Source organism: Pangasianodon hypophthalmus, chromosome 8 (genome assembly GCF_027358585.1).
Source record: "Pangasianodon hypophthalmus isolate fPanHyp1 chromosome 8, fPanHyp1.pri, whole genome shotgun sequence".
NCBI classification, from domain to species: domain Eukaryota; kingdom Metazoa; phylum Chordata; class Actinopteri; order Siluriformes; family Pangasiidae; genus Pangasianodon; species Pangasianodon hypophthalmus.
The window spans coordinates 16,285,581-16,308,852 of NC_069717.1; the positions used below are offsets into that span (position 1 = coordinate 16,285,581).

At 38.9% G+C, this 23,272-nt stretch overlaps 2 protein-coding genes across 22 annotated transcripts in view; both read left to right on the plus strand.

Moving 5' to 3' along the window:
- Window positions 1-16,626, plus strand: part of cux2b (cut-like homeobox 2b) — a 118,191-nt gene extending 101,565 nt beyond the window's left edge. For 5 of the 7 annotated variants that reach the window (XM_034306836.2, XM_034306837.2, XM_053235954.1 and 2 more), the window contains 10 exons: window positions 85-133; window positions 420-519; window positions 651-1,295; window positions 3,205-3,306; window positions 6,752-7,509; window positions 8,188-8,353; window positions 8,566-8,859; window positions 8,996-9,184; window positions 10,783-11,059; window positions 11,474-16,626. In XM_034306836.2, coding sequence (XP_034162727.2) covers window positions 85-133; window positions 420-519; window positions 651-1,295; window positions 3,205-3,306; window positions 6,752-7,509; window positions 8,188-8,353; window positions 8,566-8,859; window positions 8,996-9,184; window positions 10,783-11,059; window positions 11,474-12,167 — 3,274 coding nt within the window. In that variant the 3' untranslated portion in view covers window positions 12,168-16,626. The remainder of the gene's footprint in view (window positions 1-84; window positions 134-419; window positions 520-650; window positions 1,296-3,204; window positions 3,307-6,751; window positions 7,510-8,187; window positions 8,354-8,565; window positions 8,860-8,995; window positions 9,185-10,782; window positions 11,060-11,473) is intronic. The other 2 variants (XM_053235953.1, XM_034306839.2) reach the window with 1 other exon arrangement.
- Window positions 16,627-18,356: 1,730 nt separating this feature from the next.
- mtmr3 (myotubularin related protein 3) overlaps window positions 18,357-23,272 on the plus strand; it is a 40,306-nt gene continuing 35,390 nt past the window's right edge. For 9 of the 15 annotated variants that reach the window (XM_053235956.1, XM_034306632.2, XM_034306626.2 and 6 more), the window contains exon 1: window positions 18,358-18,547. The gene's annotated coding sequence lies outside the window, so the exon portion shown is untranslated. The other 6 variants (XM_053235960.1, XM_053235966.1, XM_053235958.1 and 3 more) reach the window with 4 other exon arrangements.

Here is a 23,272-nt window from a genome sequence, read left to right on the forward strand (position 1 = left end):
CTTTTCAATAAAGTGTATGGGTCACTATTGACTGTGTCTGTTTGTTAATCAGGACAGTCTTGATTTCTCTTTTTCCCCCTACAGCATTCTTAAAGCAATGAAACTAACATCAGCAAATGGGAGCTCTTCCCAGGTGAGAAAACTGACTTTAAGATTTGTGAGCTTTCATTGCTGATGGTTCATTCCCTCTGAGTTATGCGTCATATTGGCATGTTTGCTACCACCTGAAACAATAGATAAATGATTTTACTTTTCCACAAAAGCCCCTTTGTTTTTCTTTAAGTAGTTTAGTTCTGTCAGTAAGGAAACTCTGCCATAAGCAAGTGAATACCATGCTAGCCATCATCTATAATGGCAGTGTACATCCACTAGCATTGATTAATCTGAGTTTAACTGTTTGCGTGTGTGTGTGTGGACAGGACTCTGACAAAGTTGCAGAGGCTTTGTTGCTTGACAAACAGACTTTTTTACACTCCAACAAATTTGTGACGGACAAAGCCAGAGTCCTACAGAGTTCTGGTAAGATGATAATCATTTAAATACATTTTCAATATTTCAACTTAGTTGCTGTATTTACAATGCACAAGTGAATATGACCTTCCTTAATGACTTCCTTCATGCCCCAAAAATTCTTCTGTGTGTCCATTCAGATGAAGAGCAATCAGATGGTTCCAGCAGGGATTTGGGGCGCCCCATGAGCTCATACTCCTCCCCTCCAGGAGTGTTACCAATAGACAGCCATTCCTCCTCCAGTCCGGGACCACCCAATCCTGACGGGACCTCCGGGACCCATGAGCTCCCACGATCTTTCTCTGCATCATCTTTCTCAAGTGAGAAACATGCTACAGGTCCCCTCTTGCAGAAGCAGCTCCTCTCTCCTCACTTTAAAAAGGATGCCACCTCACTCATGGCCTTCCCCACCGCCCTGTTTGCTGCAAAAGCTGCCCTCATGTCAGCCAATCCAGGCTCTTCAGGGCCCTCGGTGATGGAAACTGGCTTAGCCAGTGACCAATCAGAGTGTGGGAGCTCAGGAGGTGGGGACGAGGACCAGCTAGACACAGCAGAGATAGCCTATCAAGTGAAAGAGCAGCTTCTCAAACATAACATTGGTCAGCGGGTGTTTGGGCACTACGTGTTGGGCCTCTCCCAAGGCTCCGTCAGTGAGATTCTGGCTCGGCCCAAACCATGGAGGAAGCTGACAGTCAAAGGCAAGGAGCCCTTCATCAAGATGAAGCAGTTCCTGTCTGATGAACAGAACATCCTGGCCTTGCGCACAATCCAAGTTCGCCAGAGAGGTATGTCTCTGACCAGCCCAAGACTTTCTCTTACCACTTGCAAATGTGTCCAGCTTTCCTGATCCACTCGAAGATATTTTTTACAGCACATTCATAAACAAAAACAAAGTATTTGCCCTAGAGTCAGGAGATAGGGAACGAGTTTAAATCCCGATGATGCCACAGTGGCTGGGAGCCAAGGGAGCAATATTTAATAGGCTCTCTGGGTGGGAGGGATGTCATACTCCCTCCACCCTGTCAATCACAGTAACTCTAGCCCATTAGTCAATCGTAGGCATTTAAGAGGGGGCAGATAGATAGTTCCTTTGAGTTTGTTACCCTGCCCTGTGATGTAGAAACTTGTGTTAGCCTTCACCCTCCTCAGTTGATAGCTGCCATATGATAGGGAAGAGCTGGCCCTTGAGAGGGAATTGGTAGGTGACTGAATCGTGGAGAAAAATGGGGGGAAAAAAAATCAGAGCCAACAAAACTAGAGATTCTAATTCTGCTTTTCCACTAAATTGAATATCTGAAATGGTCACAATGCCAATAGTTCAGTTCAGTTAAAATTCAGTTAATTGCAACCTATTGTTGAAGAAACTATAATGAAACAAAAATAAAATTATAAGTATTTCATCCTTGACACAGCCATTTGTGAAGTTCAGATATAAAAATTCAATTATTTCTTTTTTGTTAATGCAGTGTTGTTTTTGACAACAAAAGCACAGCAACAACAAGATTATCTTGTGGTTTTATTTATTTTTTCTTTCTTTTCTAGGTTGTTTGTGTGTATGTTGCTGTATATTGTGGGACCCAGTACTCAAAACCAAAACCAACATCAGCAAACAACAGTGCTATTAGCCTTGAACACAAGTACCTTTAGTTTCTTTAGACTAAATTCCAAAAACAGTACAACTGGGTACTGGTTACTGGACCTGTAGTCAACAGCAAAAAAATTCTGTTTTCTGTCCAGTCTTCGTCCAGTGGAAAAGGCCCTTAGGCATGCAACAATCCAAAATTTTCATATCACTGACATTTCCATACCTTTTATATTTTTAAAAATAGAATATTGTGATGTGATATTAACCTACGATAAATTTTACAATATTGTACTTTAAATATATATCTGCTTGTTGCATACATTAGTTGTTTAATCACAGAAATAAGCAACAAAAAGAGCAACAGTTCTGTCTGTCTTTTTTTTTTTTAAACTTTAAAAAAACAAGCTTAGAAATATAGGAAGAATAATTATGGGATTGCCTTCACTCTTCAAGGTTCAAGGTTCTTTATTTGTCACATACATTACATATATGTGATGTATTAATGTAGTGAAATGTTTTTCCTTAGTGCCTCATCCCACAGTGCAGCAGTGATACATAATAAAACAGAATATAATGAATGTGAAGAATATGGTCTTTTGTATGGGACTGCATGTTCTATGTTGTTATATGATGTTATACTGAAAGGTCAGTGATGACAACATTGTGTTTGTGGAATACCACATATATACCAAGTATATTGTATTGCTATATACCAATTATGCTTACCCTTAACACAGCGTAGCCATATTGTCAGCCTTACTCGTCTAATGAACTGCTTTTGCCAGCTCCACTCTAGTATCTGAAACCTTAAAGTATAAATGCAATGCTTTCTTACCCTATACTTATTGATGATGCATTGACTCTTGACTGTTTACTTGTTGGCTTTTCTCTGCTTCAAAATGGGAGCTACTGCAAGCTTACTGGTTGCCATGGTCTCAAAGGTCATTGCTCTAGCAGCCAAGACGAAAGCTTTGGAGCTCTGATCAACCCCCAGAAACCCCCCCACCCACCCTTTCCCAAACAACACCACCTTAGCTCTCTCTGTCTCTCTCCCTCTCTCTCATATCCACTCTCTCACTCCCATTCTGTCTCTCCTACAATCTGTGCAGGGAGTATCACTCCTCGCATCCGAACTCCAGAAACTGGGTCAGATGACGCCATTAAGAACATTCTGGAACAGGCTAAGAAAGAGATCCAGTCCCAGCGAGGAGGTAGGGAGCTTTTCTAGACATGGGTTAAGTCTTGTTCTCCACTAAAAATTAAACTAAAATTTGCTGGTTGATAAATAAGCAAAGCCACACAGAAAGAAAAATGGTTCATTTATTTACAGTGTTTATGACAGGAACCAAGTTTTACAATATCTACAACACTGGAAGCCTTTTTTGTTTGTAATCGAACTCCCTCCATGTACAGTCCCCACTGAAAGTATTGGAATGGCAAGGACAATTCTTTTGTTCTTTCCATACACTTTAGGTTTGAGATCAAAAGAAGAATATGGGAGGATAGATCAGAATTTCAGCTTTCATTTCCTGATTTTCCATCTAAATGTGTTAAACATTTTATAACATGGCACCTTTTGTTTGAACCCACCCATTTTTCAAGAGATCAAAAATATTGGTAGCTGAGAGGTGTTTCTTCTTGCCCAGGTGTGCCCTGTTAGATTGATTGTTTAAACAATTAATAGCTCTGAATGTCTACTCTTGCTTTGAGCAACTGGGTTTCACCTTTGAAGACATGCATTTGTTGTTAAAAAGGATAAACCAGCATGAAGACCAGAGAGCTGTCTATGTGGAAAAAAGCAAGCATTTCGAAGCTGAGAAAAGAGGGACAATCAATCAGAGACATTGCACAAGCATTGGGCATAGCCAGTACAACAATTTGGAATATCCTGTGAAAGAAGAAAAACCGCTAGTGTACTAACAACCAGACATTGAACAAATCTAATCAGGCCTATTGATTCTTACTACTGATGAGTGGTTTGCATCTTGTGGTATGGCGTCTATATTTCTGCTCTCAAAGTTTCTTTGAACGGTTGATAGGGATACCTTCACCCCTGCCCTGTGGAGGTTGTTGGAGAGGTCACTGACTACTATTTTTGGGAAAGAACAAATCTGCTCATGATCCAAATCATACAAACTCATCGGTCAAGTATGGTGGAGGTAGTATCATGGCTTGGGCTTGCATGGCTGCTTCTGGAACAGGCTCACTAACCTTTACTGATGAAGTAACTCATGATGGTAGCAGCAGGATGAATTCAGAAGTATACAGAAACATTCTGTCTGCCAATTTACAGAGAAATGCCTCCAATCTAATTTGGAGGAACTTCATCATGCAGCAAGACAATGACCCAAAACACACTGCCAACACAGCAAAGAACTTCATCAGGGAAACCAGAAGGTTTTAGACTGGCCAAGTCAATCACTAGACCTTAACCCAATTGAGCATGCAGTCAATTGGAAAGTTGGTGCAGCATGAATGCAGGTTTGATATAGGCTTGAAAATCTTGATCATGGGTCGCACAGCACTGTCACTGTCTCATCTGACACTTTGACTCCTTGACTCCTGACTCTTTAGTATGTCACATTGTGAATTGCCAAATGTGTCAATTTTTCAGATGGAATGGGAGAACATTTGGTGCATTGACAATAGGCTTGTGCAATATTGATTTTTCCTTGCTAATAAACAAATGATGTACTCATGCAGAACCCACAGCCTAAAAAAGACAATAAATTTATGTGAAATAAACATTTACAGCACCTGACACCTGACAGTGCCAAAATGATTTGGCATCCCTAATAATTAATTAACTGATGTTAAATATATACTTGCCTAATGTTAGCCAAGTCAAACATATATTAATAGATTTTATTTCATATTAATGAACTCAAAATATTCTCAGTTTACCATGACAGAAAGCGAGGATCATGTCACAAGTGCCTGTGATATAGGGAGAAGAAGACAGGGTTTCCAGGTGGTGTCGGTTAATACTGAAGAGTAAAAAACACCTAAATTCAAATGTTGATAGGCTCATCTCCCATTATTTAATTGTGGAGCTCCTGTGCAAATTGTGTAAAGGTTTGCAGGTCTGGTAATATAATATAATCAGTATAACTGGATATCGTAGCAGTGTAATATCATACAATAAAAGGGACAGTAAAATCATTATATTGCACAAGCCTAATTTACACCATTTCCATCTGATGTGGTCTATTTTGCTGCTATTCAGTCTGTTTCTTATGGTTCTGGCTTTCTCAGTTGACTGCAATTCTGGTTAAAATTGACACAATTGTGAGAGAGTTTCTCATCATAATCAAGGTCTTCTATGCTCTAGCAGTCATTTTCTCATAGGTAGTAGGGTAAGTCTAAACTGCAAACAGAAAGACCAAAGTGAAAAAGTGTCAACTAAGAGAATATGTCACTACCTACTGTGTTGGCAGGCTGTAGCTAAAGCTATAGTAACAAAAATGCCCATTATTATTGGACTTACAGCAACCTTATCGCAAAACTCTCATAAAACAGTCTCTGTCATTAGGCTTTGTATTTGTAACCACTTAATTTTATGTAATAACTTTCTGCGAGGAGGTTTTTAGAGCCTTAATATGCTTCATAATCTTGATTTCTGTCAATGTTCTCACATAGCATGTTTCTTTGAAATGGTGTATTTTTGTCAAAACTATGTGAATGAATATTTACTTATTGTTATACGTGAAACATAGATTCATGTTTATTATTCTGTATTATACCAAACATGTTATGGTAGTTATGATAAGGGTAATAATTATCCAAAGAGCTGATTCCACCCCTTATAAACCTGACTAATTGCCTAATTATCTTAAATAATTGGTATTGAACTAGTCTTGAGATTTTTGTTGCATATATAATTCACATTGTGTATACTGAAGTAATGATTTATGTTGTTTGGGATTCCTAAGATGTATATTACAGTTGGGAAGACAGTGTGTAAGTGGATCATCTTAAGAAAAACTGATTGCTGCCAGCACTAGTTATATATTTGTAGAATAGTCAAAAATCAGTACTATAATCAAAAAGAATCAGTAGCAAAAATGTGCTAATTGTGGAATGCTATGAATGTATTAAGGTTTTATGTACTGTCCTAATCATTTGTGTGGTACTATAGGGACCTGAAGCAACTTTTTTTTTTTTTTTTTTTTTTAAGAATTTTTAGCATTTTGAATATTTTTTTGTATATTTCAACATGAGATAATAGATGCACTTTACTATGTATAATGTTAAAATGTATCATTTTTGACAAAGGAAACTAATACTCTTAAAATGTAATTATACATTTGATACTGTGATCTTTGTAGATAACTGATAAAAGAATTTCAAAAATCTGATTACATTCCTAAATTTTCATTATAATTTTGACAAAAAATTTGACAAAATATTTAATATACAGAAAGCAGTAGAGATGTCGATGGCAGTATTAAGTGAGACGCGTAAGTCCTAACAGTGTGTTATACCATTTAAAAGAGAAACCCCACGTGACAACATTTAAAAAAAGATTGTGTGCAAGCAGGACATTCAGATAATACTTCAATTTCAATCTTTACTTCTTCAGCACTTAAATAATTACCTGGCAATTGAACCCTACTGAAAATGATTAATGAATTTCTGTATGTTTGTGTGTTATAGGTGATGGTAAGTCCTCTCTGGGATCTTCTACAGGGCGCAGCAGCAGTGGTGGAGGCAGTAATTCAGACGAGACTATTAAGAGCATCTTGGAGCAGGCGCGACGGGAGATGCAGGCACAACAGCAAGCCCTGCTTGAGCTGGAGGCCAGCAGCCAGAGTCTGTGCTCGCAGGAGCCCCACAAAACTCTGCCTGGCCCTATGCCCTCCTACATCAAGCAAGAAGAGGGAAGCACCATGCCCGTGTGCCCATCCAACTCCATCGGCAGCCCCCAGACCCCCCTCAGCGTTCTGTCTCCTGCTGCTTTTGTCCAAAACATTATCCGTAAGGTGAAGTCGGAAATCGGCGAGGCTGGAACATATTTTGACCAGCACTGGTCTCGTCCCTTCACCTCTGTCTCACCCTCACTCTCCTCTTCCTCGTCCTCTGTGCCCTCCACAGTGCCCCGGGCTTGGAATGTGGAATGCCCCCCGGGCACAGAGGAGGGGCCAGGCACTGAGGAAGATGAACCTCCAGCAAGCCGGCCTGTGAAAGTCGAGCCAGAAGTGTGTGTAAGCGGGGAGCAGGCTGCATGTGGAGGAGCACGGATGAGCTACTATCCTTCCTACATTCCTCGCACTCTGAAGCCCACTGTGCCACCACTCACGCCTGAGCAGTATGAGATGTATATGTATCGTGAGGTGGATACCATAGAACTCACACGCCAGGTCAAGGAGAAGCTGGCCAAGAATGGCATTTGTCAGCGGATTTTTGGAGAAAAGGTAAGTGTGTATGAGAGAAATATGCTTTCAGTCAGGTCTTTAAAGAGGACAGAGAAGAACAGACAAATTGTGGAGTGGTTTTCTAGAGCACTGGGAAATAGCATCCCTATATGTAACTGCAGTGGTTTGTATTTTTGTAACGTGCTTTTTGTAATCTCAGTTGTTTTCACAGTTCTTTATGTACCAGTTATTAAAAGACTTTGCAAAAGAGGTTGTGAATATTAACAGGCCACATGCCTCATCTAGTCTAATAGCCTAACCAGTTTTTTATTGCTTTTAAGCTTTTAATAGTCTTGCAGTGTAAATTTTTTTTATAATTCTGTTCTTTAAGAGCCACACATCACTGAAACATTATAAGCACAGTATAAAAATTATGTAAGTTGGTATAAACACACACTTATGTGTGCATATAAAACACAAACCAGTCATTGCAAAACATTGACAAAACACCTTAAATAGTCACCCAGTTCGTAAATATTAATTGTTTTTTTTACTTTACTTTCCAAGTCCCGTAAGATGTGCTTTGCTGCCACCATGTGGTGGACTTGAGGCTTCACTTAAAACTGGTTATTGGTGATAGTCATTTTTTCTTAGTCAAAGGTCAAAGTCTGCATATCACCACTTACCTTCTAGTTCTTCTGTTGAAATAATCATAAATGCTGTGACTGGCTCCTGCAGGTACTGGGCCTTTCTCAGGGTAGCGTGAGTGACATGCTGTCTAGACCCAAACCCTGGAGCAAGCTCACACAGAAGGGACGAGAGCCTTTTATTCGCATGCAGCTGTGGCTTCTGGACCAGTTAGGACAGAGCCTCCATCAGCAGTCCAGCCACAGCCACAACCACGGTCAGTTACATTCGTTATATAAACTTTTGACTCATGTGGTTAGTGTGTTTATAATAGCAAGCAAGGTTACTTGGTGCTTGTTTACAGAAATGTTTAAATTTGTCCCAATTTTAGGATGCTTTGGTTGACCACTGAAATAAAATCCACTATTTCAGATTTATAATTAATTATTCAGAACTAATTGTTTAACTTTCTCCTGAACCTCCCCTCAGACAAAAGCCCAGTGACATCTCACTCTTCACCATCCCCTCCACTCAGCCCAGAGGACAGCCAACCCAGTATGCCTCTGGAGCCAGTGAGTTTGGTGCTGGAGAGCAGCAAGGAGAACCAGCACCCTCACCCACAGCACACAGAACCTCACGGCGTGAAGGGCACAGCAGGCATATTGGCACTTCAGCAGCCTCACATTCCACTAGGCATTCAGGAGCTGGTGGCCATGTCGCCTGAGCTTGACACATACGCTATAACCAAGAGGGTCAAGGAGGTGCTGACTGACAACAACCTAGGTAGTTTTAACCTCTTACTATTATTATTAATGCTTAATGCATCTTATTATAATTAATGAGTGCTTCGGTATGAAACATAGATACATAGAGTTATTCTTACTGTATGTCACTACACGTGTGTTTGTGTGATTTTTAGGTCAGCGTCTGTTTGGCGAGAGTATCTTAGGTCTTACACAAGGCTCCGTCTCTGACCTGCTGTCCAGGCCCAAACCGTGGCATAAGCTGAGTCTAAAGGGCAGAGAGCCCTTCGTGCGCATGCAGCTGTGGTTAAATGACCCACACAATGTGGACAAACTGAGAGATATGAAGAAGATGGAGAAAAAAGGTGAACTAAATGGAAATGGCACAGTTTAAATCGGTGTTAGCCCTTTCTGAATGACGTCATACACCTGTCTCATGAATACTTATATCTTGTCACTGCAAGGCACAACATGAGTATATACACTCACTAAGTACTTTATTAGGAACACTATACTAATACTAGGTAGGGCCTTTCAAAACAGCCTCAATTCTTTGTGGCATGGATTCCACAAAATGTTGGAAACATTCCTTTGAGATTCTGGTCCATGTTGACATGATTGCATCACGCAGTTCCTGCAGATTTTTCAGGTGCACTTTCATGCTCCGAATCTGCTGTTCTACCACATCCCAAAGGTGTCCTGTTGGATTCAGAGCCGGTGACTGGGAAGGCCACTGAAGAACACTGAACTCATTGTCATGTTCATGAAACCAGTTTGAGAGGACTTTTGCTTAGTGACATGGTGCATTATCGTGCTGGAAGTAGCCATTCGAAGATGGGTAAATTGTGACCATGAAGGAATGGACATGGTCAGCAACAATACTCAAATAGACTGTGGCGTTCAAGCCACGATTGATTGGTATTAAAGTGTGCAAAGTGTGCCAAGAAAACATTCCCCACACCATTACACCATCTGCACCACCCTGGACTGTTGACACAAGGCATGGTCCATGGATTCATGCTGTTGGCACCAAATTCTGACCCTCCCATCCGTGTGCCTCAGCAGAAATTGAGATTCATCAGAACAGACTATGTTTTTCCAGTCTTCAACTGACCAGTTTTGGTGAGCCTGTGCCCACTGCAGCCTCAGCTTTTTTGGCTCTTGGTTCTTGGCTGCTGTTGTAGCCCATCTGCCTCAAGGTTTGACATGTAGTGCATTCTGAGATGCTTAGAGTTGTACAGAGTGGTCATAGAAATACTCAAGCCAACCCGTCTGGCAGCAACAATCTAGCCACAGTTAAAATCACTGAGATGATCCTTTTTCCCCATTCTGATGGTTGATGTGAACATTACCTGAAGCTGCTGGCCCTTATCTGCATGATTTTATGCATTGCACTGCTGTGACATGATTGGCTGACTAGATAATTGTATGAATAAATAAGTATACAGATATTCTTAGTAAAGTGTTTGGTGAGTGTACTTTAACTACTTTAGGTACTGCTCCAGTGTCAAACACTGTACTGTGAAAAATACAAATCTCTGCTAATTCAGGATAGTTTAAAATGAATTATAAGACATATATGGGAACAGATAGTATTCTTATTCCTGTGTATTCTTAAAGGTACAAACTTGCAAGTATTTAAAAGTGTTACAATATTGCCACACAATGAATCTGGCTAATTCTATTCAGGCTTTTGATTTGCATTTTTCTGGCCCAGAAATTTGCTCAGCTCTGCACTTTTTCATTAAAGAGCAGCTTGTGAAGCAGACATGTAGTTTTAACACACAGGATGGGTTTGGTTGAAAGCAAGAGGAAGACTTCATAATGTTTTCATTGCAATTTCAATTTTCCCCACAGGAATTAGAGAATTCTATAAATGACACCCAATTATGAGACGTGGTCACTGTGTCACTAATGTGAAGCTCAACTGTTAAATTTCTGCTTCATTCCTCTGCATTTACAGCATACCTGAAGCGCAGATATGGCCTGTTGAGTCCTGGATCAGACACCGACTCTCCGGGACCACGTTCAGACTCCATTAGCCCAGGCCTTGCCCAAGTGGAGGTGTGTTCCTACAGCCAAGCTAAGAAGCCCAGAGTAGTGCTAAATGCAGAGGAGAAGGAGGCTCTGAGGAAGGCGTATCTGCAGGAGCCCTACCCATCCCAGCACACCATTGAGATACTGGCCACCCAGCTCAATCTCAAGACCAACACTGTCATCAACTGGTTTCACAACTACAGGTTTGAAAGAAACTGTGGTTTTCACACACTTCGCCCTGTTAGACTGAAAGTGGTCATACAAAATGTATAATGTAAACTGTATGTAGCAGGCTATGCAGATTTTAGACCCACTGATGCCATTCTGGCTCCACCTAGTGAAAATGATTGGCAAATCAAGAAAAAAACAAGATTGACAAAATTCAAAATACAGAGAATGAACCTAGCTTGCTACTGGTAACAATAATAGCTTTCTTTATATAGCACCTTTCATACACACAAAATGCAGTTCACGGTATTGACTGTGCAAAAACTTAGCATGACAAATAGGAAACCCCCAAAGGAAAACAAAAATATTTTTTGGCCTGTTGAGTTCAAGTGGTCCATATTTCCCCTGGGTGTTCATCTCTTTGTGTATTGTCTGGATTATTTTGTAAGCAGGTCTCGAATGCGGCGTGAGGTCCTTGTGGAAGGTCCTCAGGACAACGATGCTGATGTGGAGCATAACTTCTCTCCTTCGGTGAGCTGCAGTCCCATTTCAGATGTAGATGAAAGGAAAAAAGCCCATACAATCTGCAATGGCCCCACAATGCTCAGTGTCAAACAAGAAGTAGAGGAAGAGGAGGAGAAGCTGCATATCAGGCAGGGTACATGCTCTTCCATGGCTGCGCATTTAACTGAGATGAAGACTGAAGAGGAGCAGACGTCTGGCAACAGGGACTTGACATGTTGTCCTCAAAGTCTTAGGCAGGAAGAAGCTTGCATCCCCAAACTCCTTTCTGGTTCCGTTTCCTCAGACAACATTCAGAAAAGCAACACAGCCATGCTTGAAGGTGAAAGTAAATCACCGGTGGACCCGGTGAGCTTCAAGGCATCATCAGAGACATGCCGCAGCAGCCTGGAGGTGTCCCTCGACTCACCCTCGGCTGCCTCCTCTCCCGGCCTCATGATGTCTGTCTCACCTGTGCCGTCCTCTTCTGCCCCCATTTCTCCATCTCAGGCCCTCCATTCCAACACCAAGATCAGCAAGAGCACACAGAGGCGTGATGAGAAAATGGCCAACCTTAGCAACATCATCCATCGACTTGAACGAGCGGCCAATCGCGAAGAGGCGCTGGACTGGGAGTTCTAGAACTTGAAGCTTATTAATACTCTGAATCCCTGAAGAGGGTTTTCTCACTCCTGAAGCTTTTGCCTGTCACATTTGCCTGTCATCAGGAACACAGGAAGTTATATTCTCCAGCCCACAGATAAAATATTGTCCTGTTAAAGACTTTCTGAGACTTTAAACAAATAATATTTATAAACATGTTTTAGGTATTTTGATAAAGGTATCCTACTTTGAGTTATATGTTACAGCACTAGCTGTCATGTTTTAAACCAAGGAGGAAAGAGATACTTGGATGAGAAGACATTGCAGCTATGGTGTCATGAAATGCACACTGAAGTTCTATAGATTGCCACTGGGTGAGATTATTTCAAAGTGAGACCTCTGTCTTAAGCCATCAAAAGCACTACTTATTTAAAAAAAAAAAAAGGACTCTGACCAAATTTGCTACTTTTTGAATAGCATTTTTTCAGATTTTGTCTGTAAAACGGGACAGTTAAAGTCAAATAATGTTGAGAACTTTATACTGACTTGAGGGATAGTCCTTAAAGACTCTAAATATTGAACAATACATATGTACTTAGTTTCTTGTTGACATGTTTTGGAACATTTGTTACACAAGCGTATAATGTGTGGTTGTACGTGCTGTAGAAATTGTCTGCAATAGCCTTTCTCCAAACAAGATGTAGCATGGTACTCAAATTACCCTCTTATCCTCTATAGATAGTATCCTGTGATATACTTGAGCGATAAAAGTGAAATCATCTGAAACTTAAGCAAAAAAAAAAAAAAAAAAAAGAAAAAACTAGAAAAAAGGGATTGTAAGAAAAATATTATTGATATAATATTTTCAGTGAAGCTGTTATTTTTGGGGTTTTACTTTGTTTCCTTTAAGGACTCGTAAAGGTTTACTGTAGGGCCTTTTTGTGCACTTGGAAGCAAGTGAGCCATTTGAAATTTTTGAGCAATGTCTTCACTAATTCATATTGCATTTACCTCACTCTTCCTCTGATGCACTGATCTCTCACACACATGGGGCAAGCCAGTGGGCATAACTCAGCATTATGCTTCTGAACTGAGGATCTGATCCCTACAGTTCAGAATTCTATGCCCAAATGTTCTACCAATATGATTTAAACAATAATTCAATAATGATGTAATATAAGCTTGAACCAAGTCTCAAAGACCAATACCACAGGACGTGACAGGGGTAGCTTTTTCACTGGGAATATTTTAGCATGCATATATTTTAAACTAACCATTTAAACCTGTTTCATTGGTAGGCACTAATAAGTTTAGGAATCCTGCCCTTCTCCGCACATGTAGTCACTTTCATGCTTGTTGGTCCTCTAGGATTTATCCCATTTATCCCATATGTGAGTGTGTGTCATGGCAAACATAGGCAGCAGCTACACCCTTATAAATAGATATCATTTAATATATACCTCTATCACTGACTTATTGTATTTTTGCATGGGCTGTCCAATACCACAAGAAGATGTGCTGTAATGTGGGTGTCCTCATCATGTCTGTCCCTGAGAACTGAAATCAGAATAGGCACACTTGAACTTTTTACATAAGTAGAGTAAATACACTGTACTTGTGTAATAAATGTAGAGGTTGTAATAACACTGAGAAGTACACAAAGTTTTTCATAGAAATGGGACAGTTCAGACAAATCTCCTGCTTCTAGAAGCTTTGTGTACTACTCCACAATTTTGCAACCTTTACATTTTAAATATGCATATACGTAAAAGCATACATTAGGGTGCTTTCATACTAGGCGTTTTTTTCTACAGAAAAAGTGCTGGCTATAGCGCCTTTTGTGTTGAGATGAAAAAAGCAGCTCACTCTGGTGATGAGGAGGCTGTGACTTTGGAGGTAGAAAATCAAAAGAAGGAGAGCTGCTTGTGAAACTTGAATGTAAAAATAGCCAAGTTGTTATTTTTAGTTGTAGTGCAAAGTTGGAATATTAGCAATGAAATATTTTTTGATTCACTCTGTAGTAAATCACATTAAATTTTTTTCACTAGCACTCTGTCCTCCATATTTGATTGTGGCATAACTTGAGGCCTGATTGGTTGGGAGGTTAAAAAAAAAAAAAAATCACTCATCACTCAGCGCTTTTCTGAACAGTTTATTTCTCCACTGTGGCCAAAAACACACCAGCGGCAGTGGCACTTCCTGAAGGATTACATGTAAAATGTGTGCTGGTGTTTGAGGAAAAAACAAAGTGTAGTGTGAAAGCAGCCTTATGTGACACATTGATTGGGGTCAGAAAAGGGGCAAAATTAAATTACATCACATAGATTCTAAAGTTGTTTAATCCCTCGAGACAGGAGATTTTGCAGAGTTTAGTTTCAATGGACTTCAGAAGCTAAAACAGGACTTGAAACTAGAGAGCTGTGTTAATACACTGGTGTCAGAATGAATTTTGCAATTGGATGCATTTATGAAACATGTCAGACGGGGGAAATCCTACTGGCAGTTTTAACAAAAACAAATTTAGTGACTTCTCAAATTCTCCATTCAGTCAACTTCTAAACTATTAAGCGCTTAAACTATTTTTTTTTTCACTTATTCTTTAAGTAATTCATAAATTTGCCTGAACTTTGGGGGCATTTCGCTGCTGGGTACTAAAATATTTTGAAAACCTTTTTTTTTTTTTTTTTCTTTTTTTTTGACACAAATACAAGTGTTTTGCTACTGAGTTTAGTTTTTCTTTATATTTTCTTGGTAGATGTAGGTCTTCAATACCTCATATAAGAACTGCTTTACAGCACTTACTGTTTTTTTTTAATTGAATATTTGAGATTAGTGGAAATATGAAAACTGTTCTAACTTTTTGTTCCACAGGTCTTTGCCTTGATGTATTGTTGAAGTTGATAGTAAAACACTTGCACATGTCTTATTAGTACTGAGGACTGATATAATAAACACATGTATAGATATATGAATATTACACATTTACTGGGAAATAATATCTTAGGGTTCTTGTCACTAGTGTGCTGATGTATTTAAATAGAGTGTACAGTTATATTAACCAAACACACAGAGTCAGACCTCGTTTGGCAAAGTTGCCCCTGTTCTAGAACCTTCTCTCAGGGTTATGTAGCTTCTTTAAGCTTTATCAAACCAGTCAGGTCACATTGCTGGTTAGCTTAAACTGTTCATGGCTTCTGCTTGATTTTCCTACAACACAGAGTGATTTTATTTAGAGCCTAATTTCTCTGTGTTCTTCACAATTTCTAGCAATTGGAGCATAATTGTTACCTGAGAATAAGATCAACTAACAGCTGAAATTGGGATACTGAAAGAGCATGTATGTGTGTGCTTATTCTAAGCTAATCTCGTAGTCTTCAGTAGTTTATCAAAACAATGTAAAAAAAATTTTTAGCTGATTTTCTCCAAGCATGTTAGTTTGTTTAAAAGTACCTTGTCTTACAAATTGTGTATCATATTTCAAGGTATGTACCACACCCATAAATAATTTTGACGCCATTATCTAACATGATAAAGCATAATAGTTATACAGTTATATACATATAACTATTTCAGCTCTGATCACAGTATACCATCATACCAGTCATTCCAGGCCTGTGTTTATGTCAGAGAACATTTCAGATAATCTAATGGGTATGTGCTTTTGGCAAGCTAAACAAGAATAAATGGTGGTACTTCATGACTGTTGCATTGTGTGAAAACTGCAAAAAAAAAAAAAAATAATAATAATAATTCCAGGCAGGCTGTAATTCTCTTTATTCAGGAGGGAGTCCACTGGACAGTTATGTAACACAAGACTGGTCTCTTCTGAATACTGACACTGCCCACTTACTCCCTGCAGCAGAGATGATTCATAACAGCAAGAAAAATGCCGTCACTTGAATGAAAGTAAATTTCCTTCCAATACTCTATTTTAATTTAGTTCTATTTTAATTATGACTTTACCTTAGATTTATTTTTTTTGCATACAGTTTTGTACCATCATGAAGAAATAGTATACTGACTTTTGTGTTTCCTGTAATCTCAAGTAATCACTTGTTGGGGATTGGTTCCCTGCATGCCATAACTGGAATTTGTAAGGACTTATGGCAATGCTCAAATAGTAACAGGAGTTATCTCAAAATTATTTTAGCCATAAAGATTCTGTTAATTTTGGTGCTTGGGTATATTTTAACATATCTTAAAACTCCCTTAAACAGTCTTCGAGACAAGTTATAAATTAGAAATAAATCACACACTTTACTTGTGTGAAAGTGAAATTAGCGCTGAAATGTCCTTATTGATATGTGAAATATGGCTCCTGCAGAAGGCAATACTTTCTGACCATTAAAAATAAGGTAGTGGGCTGAAAGTGTAAGAGACATTTTCCCCTCCTTCCCTTTCCTGTGAAATATTCCCATTTTGACGCACATCTTACATGTCACGTGTCTCAGTCATATGTATCAAGCCATTGTTGAATACAGTACATTGTTATATAAAAGTCTTTGCCTGGTATTGTTTTCTTCTCTAACAGTTTAAAAAAATCTCTCTCTCTCTCTCTCTCTCTCTCTCTGACATGCACACACAAACTTTTCATCTTGTGACTTGAGAGTTATTTTAGTATTAAAAACTTATTTCTGTGCAGCATGGTGGCACAGCGGGCAGCCTTACAGACTTGCTGCTCCAGGGTCCCTGCGTTTGATCCTGAGCTTGGGTTACTGTCTGTGCAGAGTTTCTGTGAAACCTCTCCCCATAGGCTTTGGATCCACTGTGACGCTGACCAGGATAAAGTGACTGCTGAAATGAATAAATGGAAATTTGTTCTAGAGTATACCGTAGGAAATACTGGATTTTTTTCTCTGCAAATAAAAATTGTGCATTTGCAAAGCAAATGTCCAATTTCCTAGCAAGCCTACTCCTTTTCAGCCCTCATATTCTATGCTGCTGTGGGAACTGGATGGCCAATTTATCATCTCAATCAATATAAATATTTACAGAAACACACTGTGTTCTTATAAAAGCAGTAGCCTTTATAAGATAATCACCACTCAGGTGGTTAAAATGTCATTCACCTGCAGCTCTTTTCAGAACTATAGCTACTCAGATGACCAAGAACCAATGCAGAAATTATTAGCCTAAAGGCTTAATTGTTATTTTTCAGGTGCTCTCTGGTGAAATATTTTGGAGGTGTCACTGGCTTTAGAACCAACTGAAGTGATTTTAGATCACTTTTTTAGATTTTAGAAGTTCTTTGTCTATCAATGAGTCAATTTGTTTAAAATATATGCAAATTAACATTTACATACAATACAATTTATCAGCATTATGGTTGTGACATCAAACAGACATGATTTCTACAAACTGTGAATTATAAAAACCATCACAAAAGCATTGTATATATATATAATATATAAGCATTGCATATACAGTGAGAGTAAAAAGTATTTGATCCCTTGCTGATTTTGTTGGTTTGCCCACTAATAAAGAGATGATCATTCTATACTTTTAATGGTAGATGTATTCTAACATGGAGAGACAGAATATCAAAACGAAAATCCAGAAAATAACTTTAAAGAATATATTTTAATATTGTAATATATACACAATGCTTGTCTCATGAAAAATATTTGAATGAATGCCAAAAATATAATTTGAAAATATTTGTTGTTTGGGGAATACATCATTAAGAAAAAAAATGGTGTTATGGATTTTTGTGAAAGATGTGATGGGTCTGAACCAGGGAGGTTAAATACAGTGAAATATGAGTTAAAGACATAAGTGAACATTTTAAAAGTAGTTTTGGTCCTACTTATAAGGTTGACATTTGCATGGAATTGTCTTGTCATAGTTATTTTTTTTTCTTTGTCTTAATTTTAATACGTACGTATATATGTATGTATGTATTTTATTCTATATTTTATGTTTAGAGCTTTAATTCCTTGTGTATATACAGAGTGCTGTTCAGTTCTTTTTATTGTATTGTTTATTTGACTTTTTCCCTCATCAAAGACAATTCAGTTTTAATTCTGTTCATTCATTCATATAAAATAATATGATTGGAATGCTTGGGGAACCTCCTGGACCTGGTGTGTGTCCATAACGTCCACTTTTTTTATTTTATTTAGCGTTACGTCATATTAAAAAAATTAGAATTTAAAAAAGTTTATAAAAGTTCATCTTGTAGTCTCCCGCGTTCAAGCGTCAGGCATGCTTAAACCCCCAGCCCCTTCCCGGAAGTGAGAGGAAGTGACGGTACGTCGTGGCGTCACGGCTCGAGGCTGGTGGTAGAGACGCGGTGATGACTGTGTAGTGCTGTGACTGAGTTTGCAGATGGATACGAGGTGTAATGTGCTAGTTGAGTTGTTAATTCTTTTTTGTGATTCTTAGAAGAAAGAAATAATCGGATCCGAGGTTCCCAAAAGGTTGGTGCACGAGTTGTACTGCTTTTGCTCGCTGCGTTTTGGGCTTGCGGCCTTCGCGCAGGTTCCTCCCTTGGCCCTGGCTCACAACAACAACAACAACACAACAACAACAACAGTACCAGTCCGCTTCGCTAGCCCAGCTAACTGTGCGATAGCCGCTGTAGGGCCTGGTGCAGGTCAGCTCCCGCAGTCCGGAGTAGTGTAAACTGATACAGACTGTTGATTACTGTGTTTACAGTAACACAGAAAAAGCGTTGACTAGAAAATAGCAGTCATTTAGATGGACGTCAGCAAAATTAAAGGGCAGTTTAGCAAACTTGCTAACTACAGGGTGTCCCAGAAGTCTCCATACAGGGGACTAAGTATGGCAGCACCACTGGATGTTCTCGGTGGGTCCACAACACATCACTCTTTTTGAATTTTTAAAATAAATTTGGCAATTTGTGTGTGATGTGCCTTCCATGGTTTCTGTTAAAGTCCACTGCAACCTTGCGACAACTTTCCGATCCAGCCATGAGAATGATTAAAATATATATATATATATATATATATATATATATATATATATATATATATATATATATATATATATATATAGGGTATAATATAAAATAAGAATGAAAAATTTTGGGTGACATTTTGCTAACAAGTGTTCATTTCCCCTGTGTATGGAGACTTTTGGGACGCCCTGTAATACGCTAGTTAGCTCTGAAATGCTAGCCGAACAGGCTGCGCTCTACCAGATCATTTTGAAGTGTACACTAGCTAACTGTACACTAACTGTGTAACCTCAATATATCCATGAAGAGTTTTAATTAGTTTTGATACGGTTTCTTTTTGGAACATTTGTTGCTTAATGTAGCTAGTCGCTTTGGTTTGCCAGACATCTTTTATAAATGTTAAATGTTAAATTCTTTAAGAAACACTCAGTGGTCAATTAAATTCTATTCTGTTATTTTGTGTTGTTAGTCTGCTTGTTTAAGCGATTGCACACTTGCCTGGCGATGTGAAAGCTAGGAATTAGCCGGTAAGAGTGGTGAACTGCTGGGTTTGTAATATAGTTGGCTAGTTGATGTTAGTGCATCAGAAAACCGCTGAGACCATAGCTATCTAAACGAGTTTTAAATTGGATGGTCTATTCAGTACTGGTCTCAGTTTAGTGGTGGACTCAATTTGTTGCTCTTAACAGTTTAAAACGCCTTTAGCAGGTTCACAGGACACATTCCTTGGGCTTAGTAAAATTAATTGATTAAAATGGCTTTGTGATCTTTATTTTTCTAAGTAACTTGTAACAGGAGGCTACCGTTAGATCAAATAGCCAACACGAACTCCTACCCTATACTTGACTCAACATTCATGTTAAGCTTAATATACACTAATTATAAATATAACTATATTTAAGTATTTAAATACACTTATATATGTATATATAGGTATACACTTATATATGTATATATAAGTATATGGACACTGGAGCATCACACCTATATGATCTTGCAGAACATCCTATTTTAAAACCATGGACATTAAAACCATTAAGTCCTTAACTGCTGTTCTTTCTTAGAAAGTTGTTTATTTTATTTATTTATTTTTTTTTTTTAGAATGACTTTTCCATAACATGTCTAACTTTGGCAGTGTTTATCACCTTGTTGCTATAAAGACAAAAGAGCCACACTTGGTCAGAAAAAGTAACTAGCGTGGCAGTGTGTGGTGCTGCGTAGCTGAAAAAGGAAAACAGTAGTTTTGTTTCGTTCTGGTCAGCAATGCCATGTTCTTCTGTACTTTTAACAGTGATTGTGTATGATAGTTATGAGCATGGTAGGGACACGCAGGAAGAGGTAGCAATGTAATGTGTTTACAAAGGTAGCAGATTACACACCCAAAGGGTTTCAGTGCAGTCCATGTCCCCTTAATGAAGAAATGAAAGTTGCTGTATTATGATTTAGGGGTCCAGAGGGAGCTAGTGCCAAATTTTGGAGTGTTGCAGCTGAACACAAAAAGGGTGATAACCACAGGAGTAAGGAACTGGATCAGATTAAAAAAAAATAAATTAAACGTGTAAAGGGTTCTACACAGAAACGCATTTTAATCAGTATTTTGAAGTTGGTGGTGAGGTAACTGTCTGGTCATACCATGTTTAACCTTGATACTGTGACAACATAACTGTGGAGGACAAAAAAATGACTTAAATATAAATAAATGAATAAATAAATATATTTTGGTCATGAAAAAGGGTATAATGAATGCCTTTATTTCTACTTTTTCATACGTCAACAAATATTTGGGCTATTTCTGTATTTCTGCATTTATTTATTTATTTATTTATTTACTTACTTACTTACATATCTATCTATCTATTTCTGTATTTTTACATTTATGTATATTTTTCTGTATTACTACATTTATTTATTTCCGTATTTCTACATTTCTTCATTTACTTATTTCTATATTTGTGTGGCTGTACGATAATAAGGTAGGCAGTCCTAACCTCACTCAATGCAGGATTGGTTAAAGAGGTGAGGTCGTTTCAGACATAGCACAGCTGCTTGCAGTGTGTGAGCGAACAATTCGTCGGAGAATGGCACTGTATGGGATAAGGTCATTTGTACTCAACACTCTGTCTAGCCTGTCTGCTTTTCCTTTTTATTTTTGCTGTTGCTGAAAATGGCAGTAGCATTATATCTATGTGCAAATTTATACAAACGGTAGTGACTAACTGCAAAGGAACAAACAGAAATTCCACTGGTAAAATAGACAGAATAATTTTTTTTTGTAATGATGAAGTGCAAGTAGACTACAGACAGTAAACAAATACTGTCTATTTTAGCAGCTGTGCTGTGTCTCCAGTGGTGTGGCCCAAAAGGAGGTGAGCCTTGATTATATTTGGAGGTAAAAGGTAGGCTGGATGTCCAGCGTTTGCGTCCTCTGTCTCTGAGAGAATGTGAAGTTGGCGGGCGATTTCTTGAAGACCTAGACACAGCTAGGTCAAGTTCCATTTAGATTTTAGATCTGAACTAGATTTAGATTTAGATCCAAACTAAATCTCATTATCCAAAAATCATCCATTAATCTTTCCAGGCGAAATAGAAGATAGTTATTTGGTGCACAGTTCTCAAAATCATTTGCTAATGATCTTAAATTATTAGCAGTGGCTTGTAAAAAATTGCCATTGGTAACACAGGACTACAGAAAATGCATGAATGTTAACAACTTAGCTAAGTGGCTTGTAGCTGGCAACGCTCCAGTGTAGCAGAGAGTAGCCACTGCAAGCCAAGACAGTAGCAATAGAGCTTAAATGATCCCACCTCTTTAACCAATTCTGCATTGAGTGAGGTTAGGACTGCCTACCTTATTATCGTCCGGAGACAGAAATACAGAAATAAATAAATAAATGAAGAAATGTGAATATATATATTTACATTTACATTTACCCTTTTGCCGCCAAAACACTTCTGACCCGTCGAGGTATTGACTCCACAGTACCTCTGAAGGTGTGCTGTGGTGTCTGGCACCAAGACTTTAGCAGCAGATCCTTTAAGTCCTGTAAGTTGCGAGGTGGGGCCTCCATGGATCGGACTTGTTTGTCTAGCACATCCTACAGATGCTCGATCAGATTGAGATCTGGGAATTTTGAGGCCCATCAACACCTCAAACACTTTGTCATGTTTCTCAAACCATTCCTGAATAATTTTTGCAGTGTGTCAGGGCGCATTATCCTGCTGAAAGAGGCCACTGCCATTAGGGAATACTGTTGCCTTGAAGGTAGGTGGTGTCAAAGTAACATCCACATGAATGCCAGGACCCAAGGTTTCCCAGCAGAATATTGCCCAGAGCATCACATTGTCTCCACTGGCTTGCCTTCTTCCCATAGTGCATCCTAGTGCCATTTCTTCCCCGGTAAGTGACGCACATGCACCTGGCCACCCACATGATGTAAAAGAAAACGTGATTCATCAGACCAGGGCACTTTCTTCCACTGCTCTATTGTCCAGTTCTGATGCTCCCGTGCCCACTGTAGGAGCTTTCAGTGGTGGACAGGGGTCAGCACAGTTGCGATGCACTGTGTTCTGACCCCTTTCTATCATAGGCAGCATTAACATTTTCAGCAATTTGTGCTACAGTAGCTCTTCTGTGGGATCGGATCAGACGGGCTAGCCTTCACTCCCCACATGAATCAATGAGCGTTGGGCGCCCATGACCCTCTCGCCGGTTCACTGGTTGTCCTTCCTTGGACCACTTTTGGTAAGTACTAACCACTGCATACCAGGAACACCCCACAAGACCTGCTGTTTTGGAGATGCTCTGACCCAGTCATCTAGCCATCACAATTTGGCACTTGTCAAAGTCGTTCAGATCGTTACGCTTGCCCAATTTCACACATCATTAATTATACCTTTTTTCATTGACAAAATGTATGTATTTATTTTTGCATTTATTCACTTATTCATTTAGTTATACTTAAGTCATTTTTTCTCCTCCATACATAACACCCCTACACATCACTACCCAATGATGCCTTCTGTTCTGTTCCTTTACTTGTTTTATTATATTAGGCTAGATGCCAGGATGAACGGTGCATCCTTTTTATCCTGTTTGGGTTTTTGCCATAATCCAGTCAATAGGAGTTTATTTAATATCACATTAAAATCTGTTTATTCAGATTCAATATTTTTTCATCTGAGTTGTAAACAGGTGGTTGGTTTGTGGTTGGCTTGCTCTGTTAG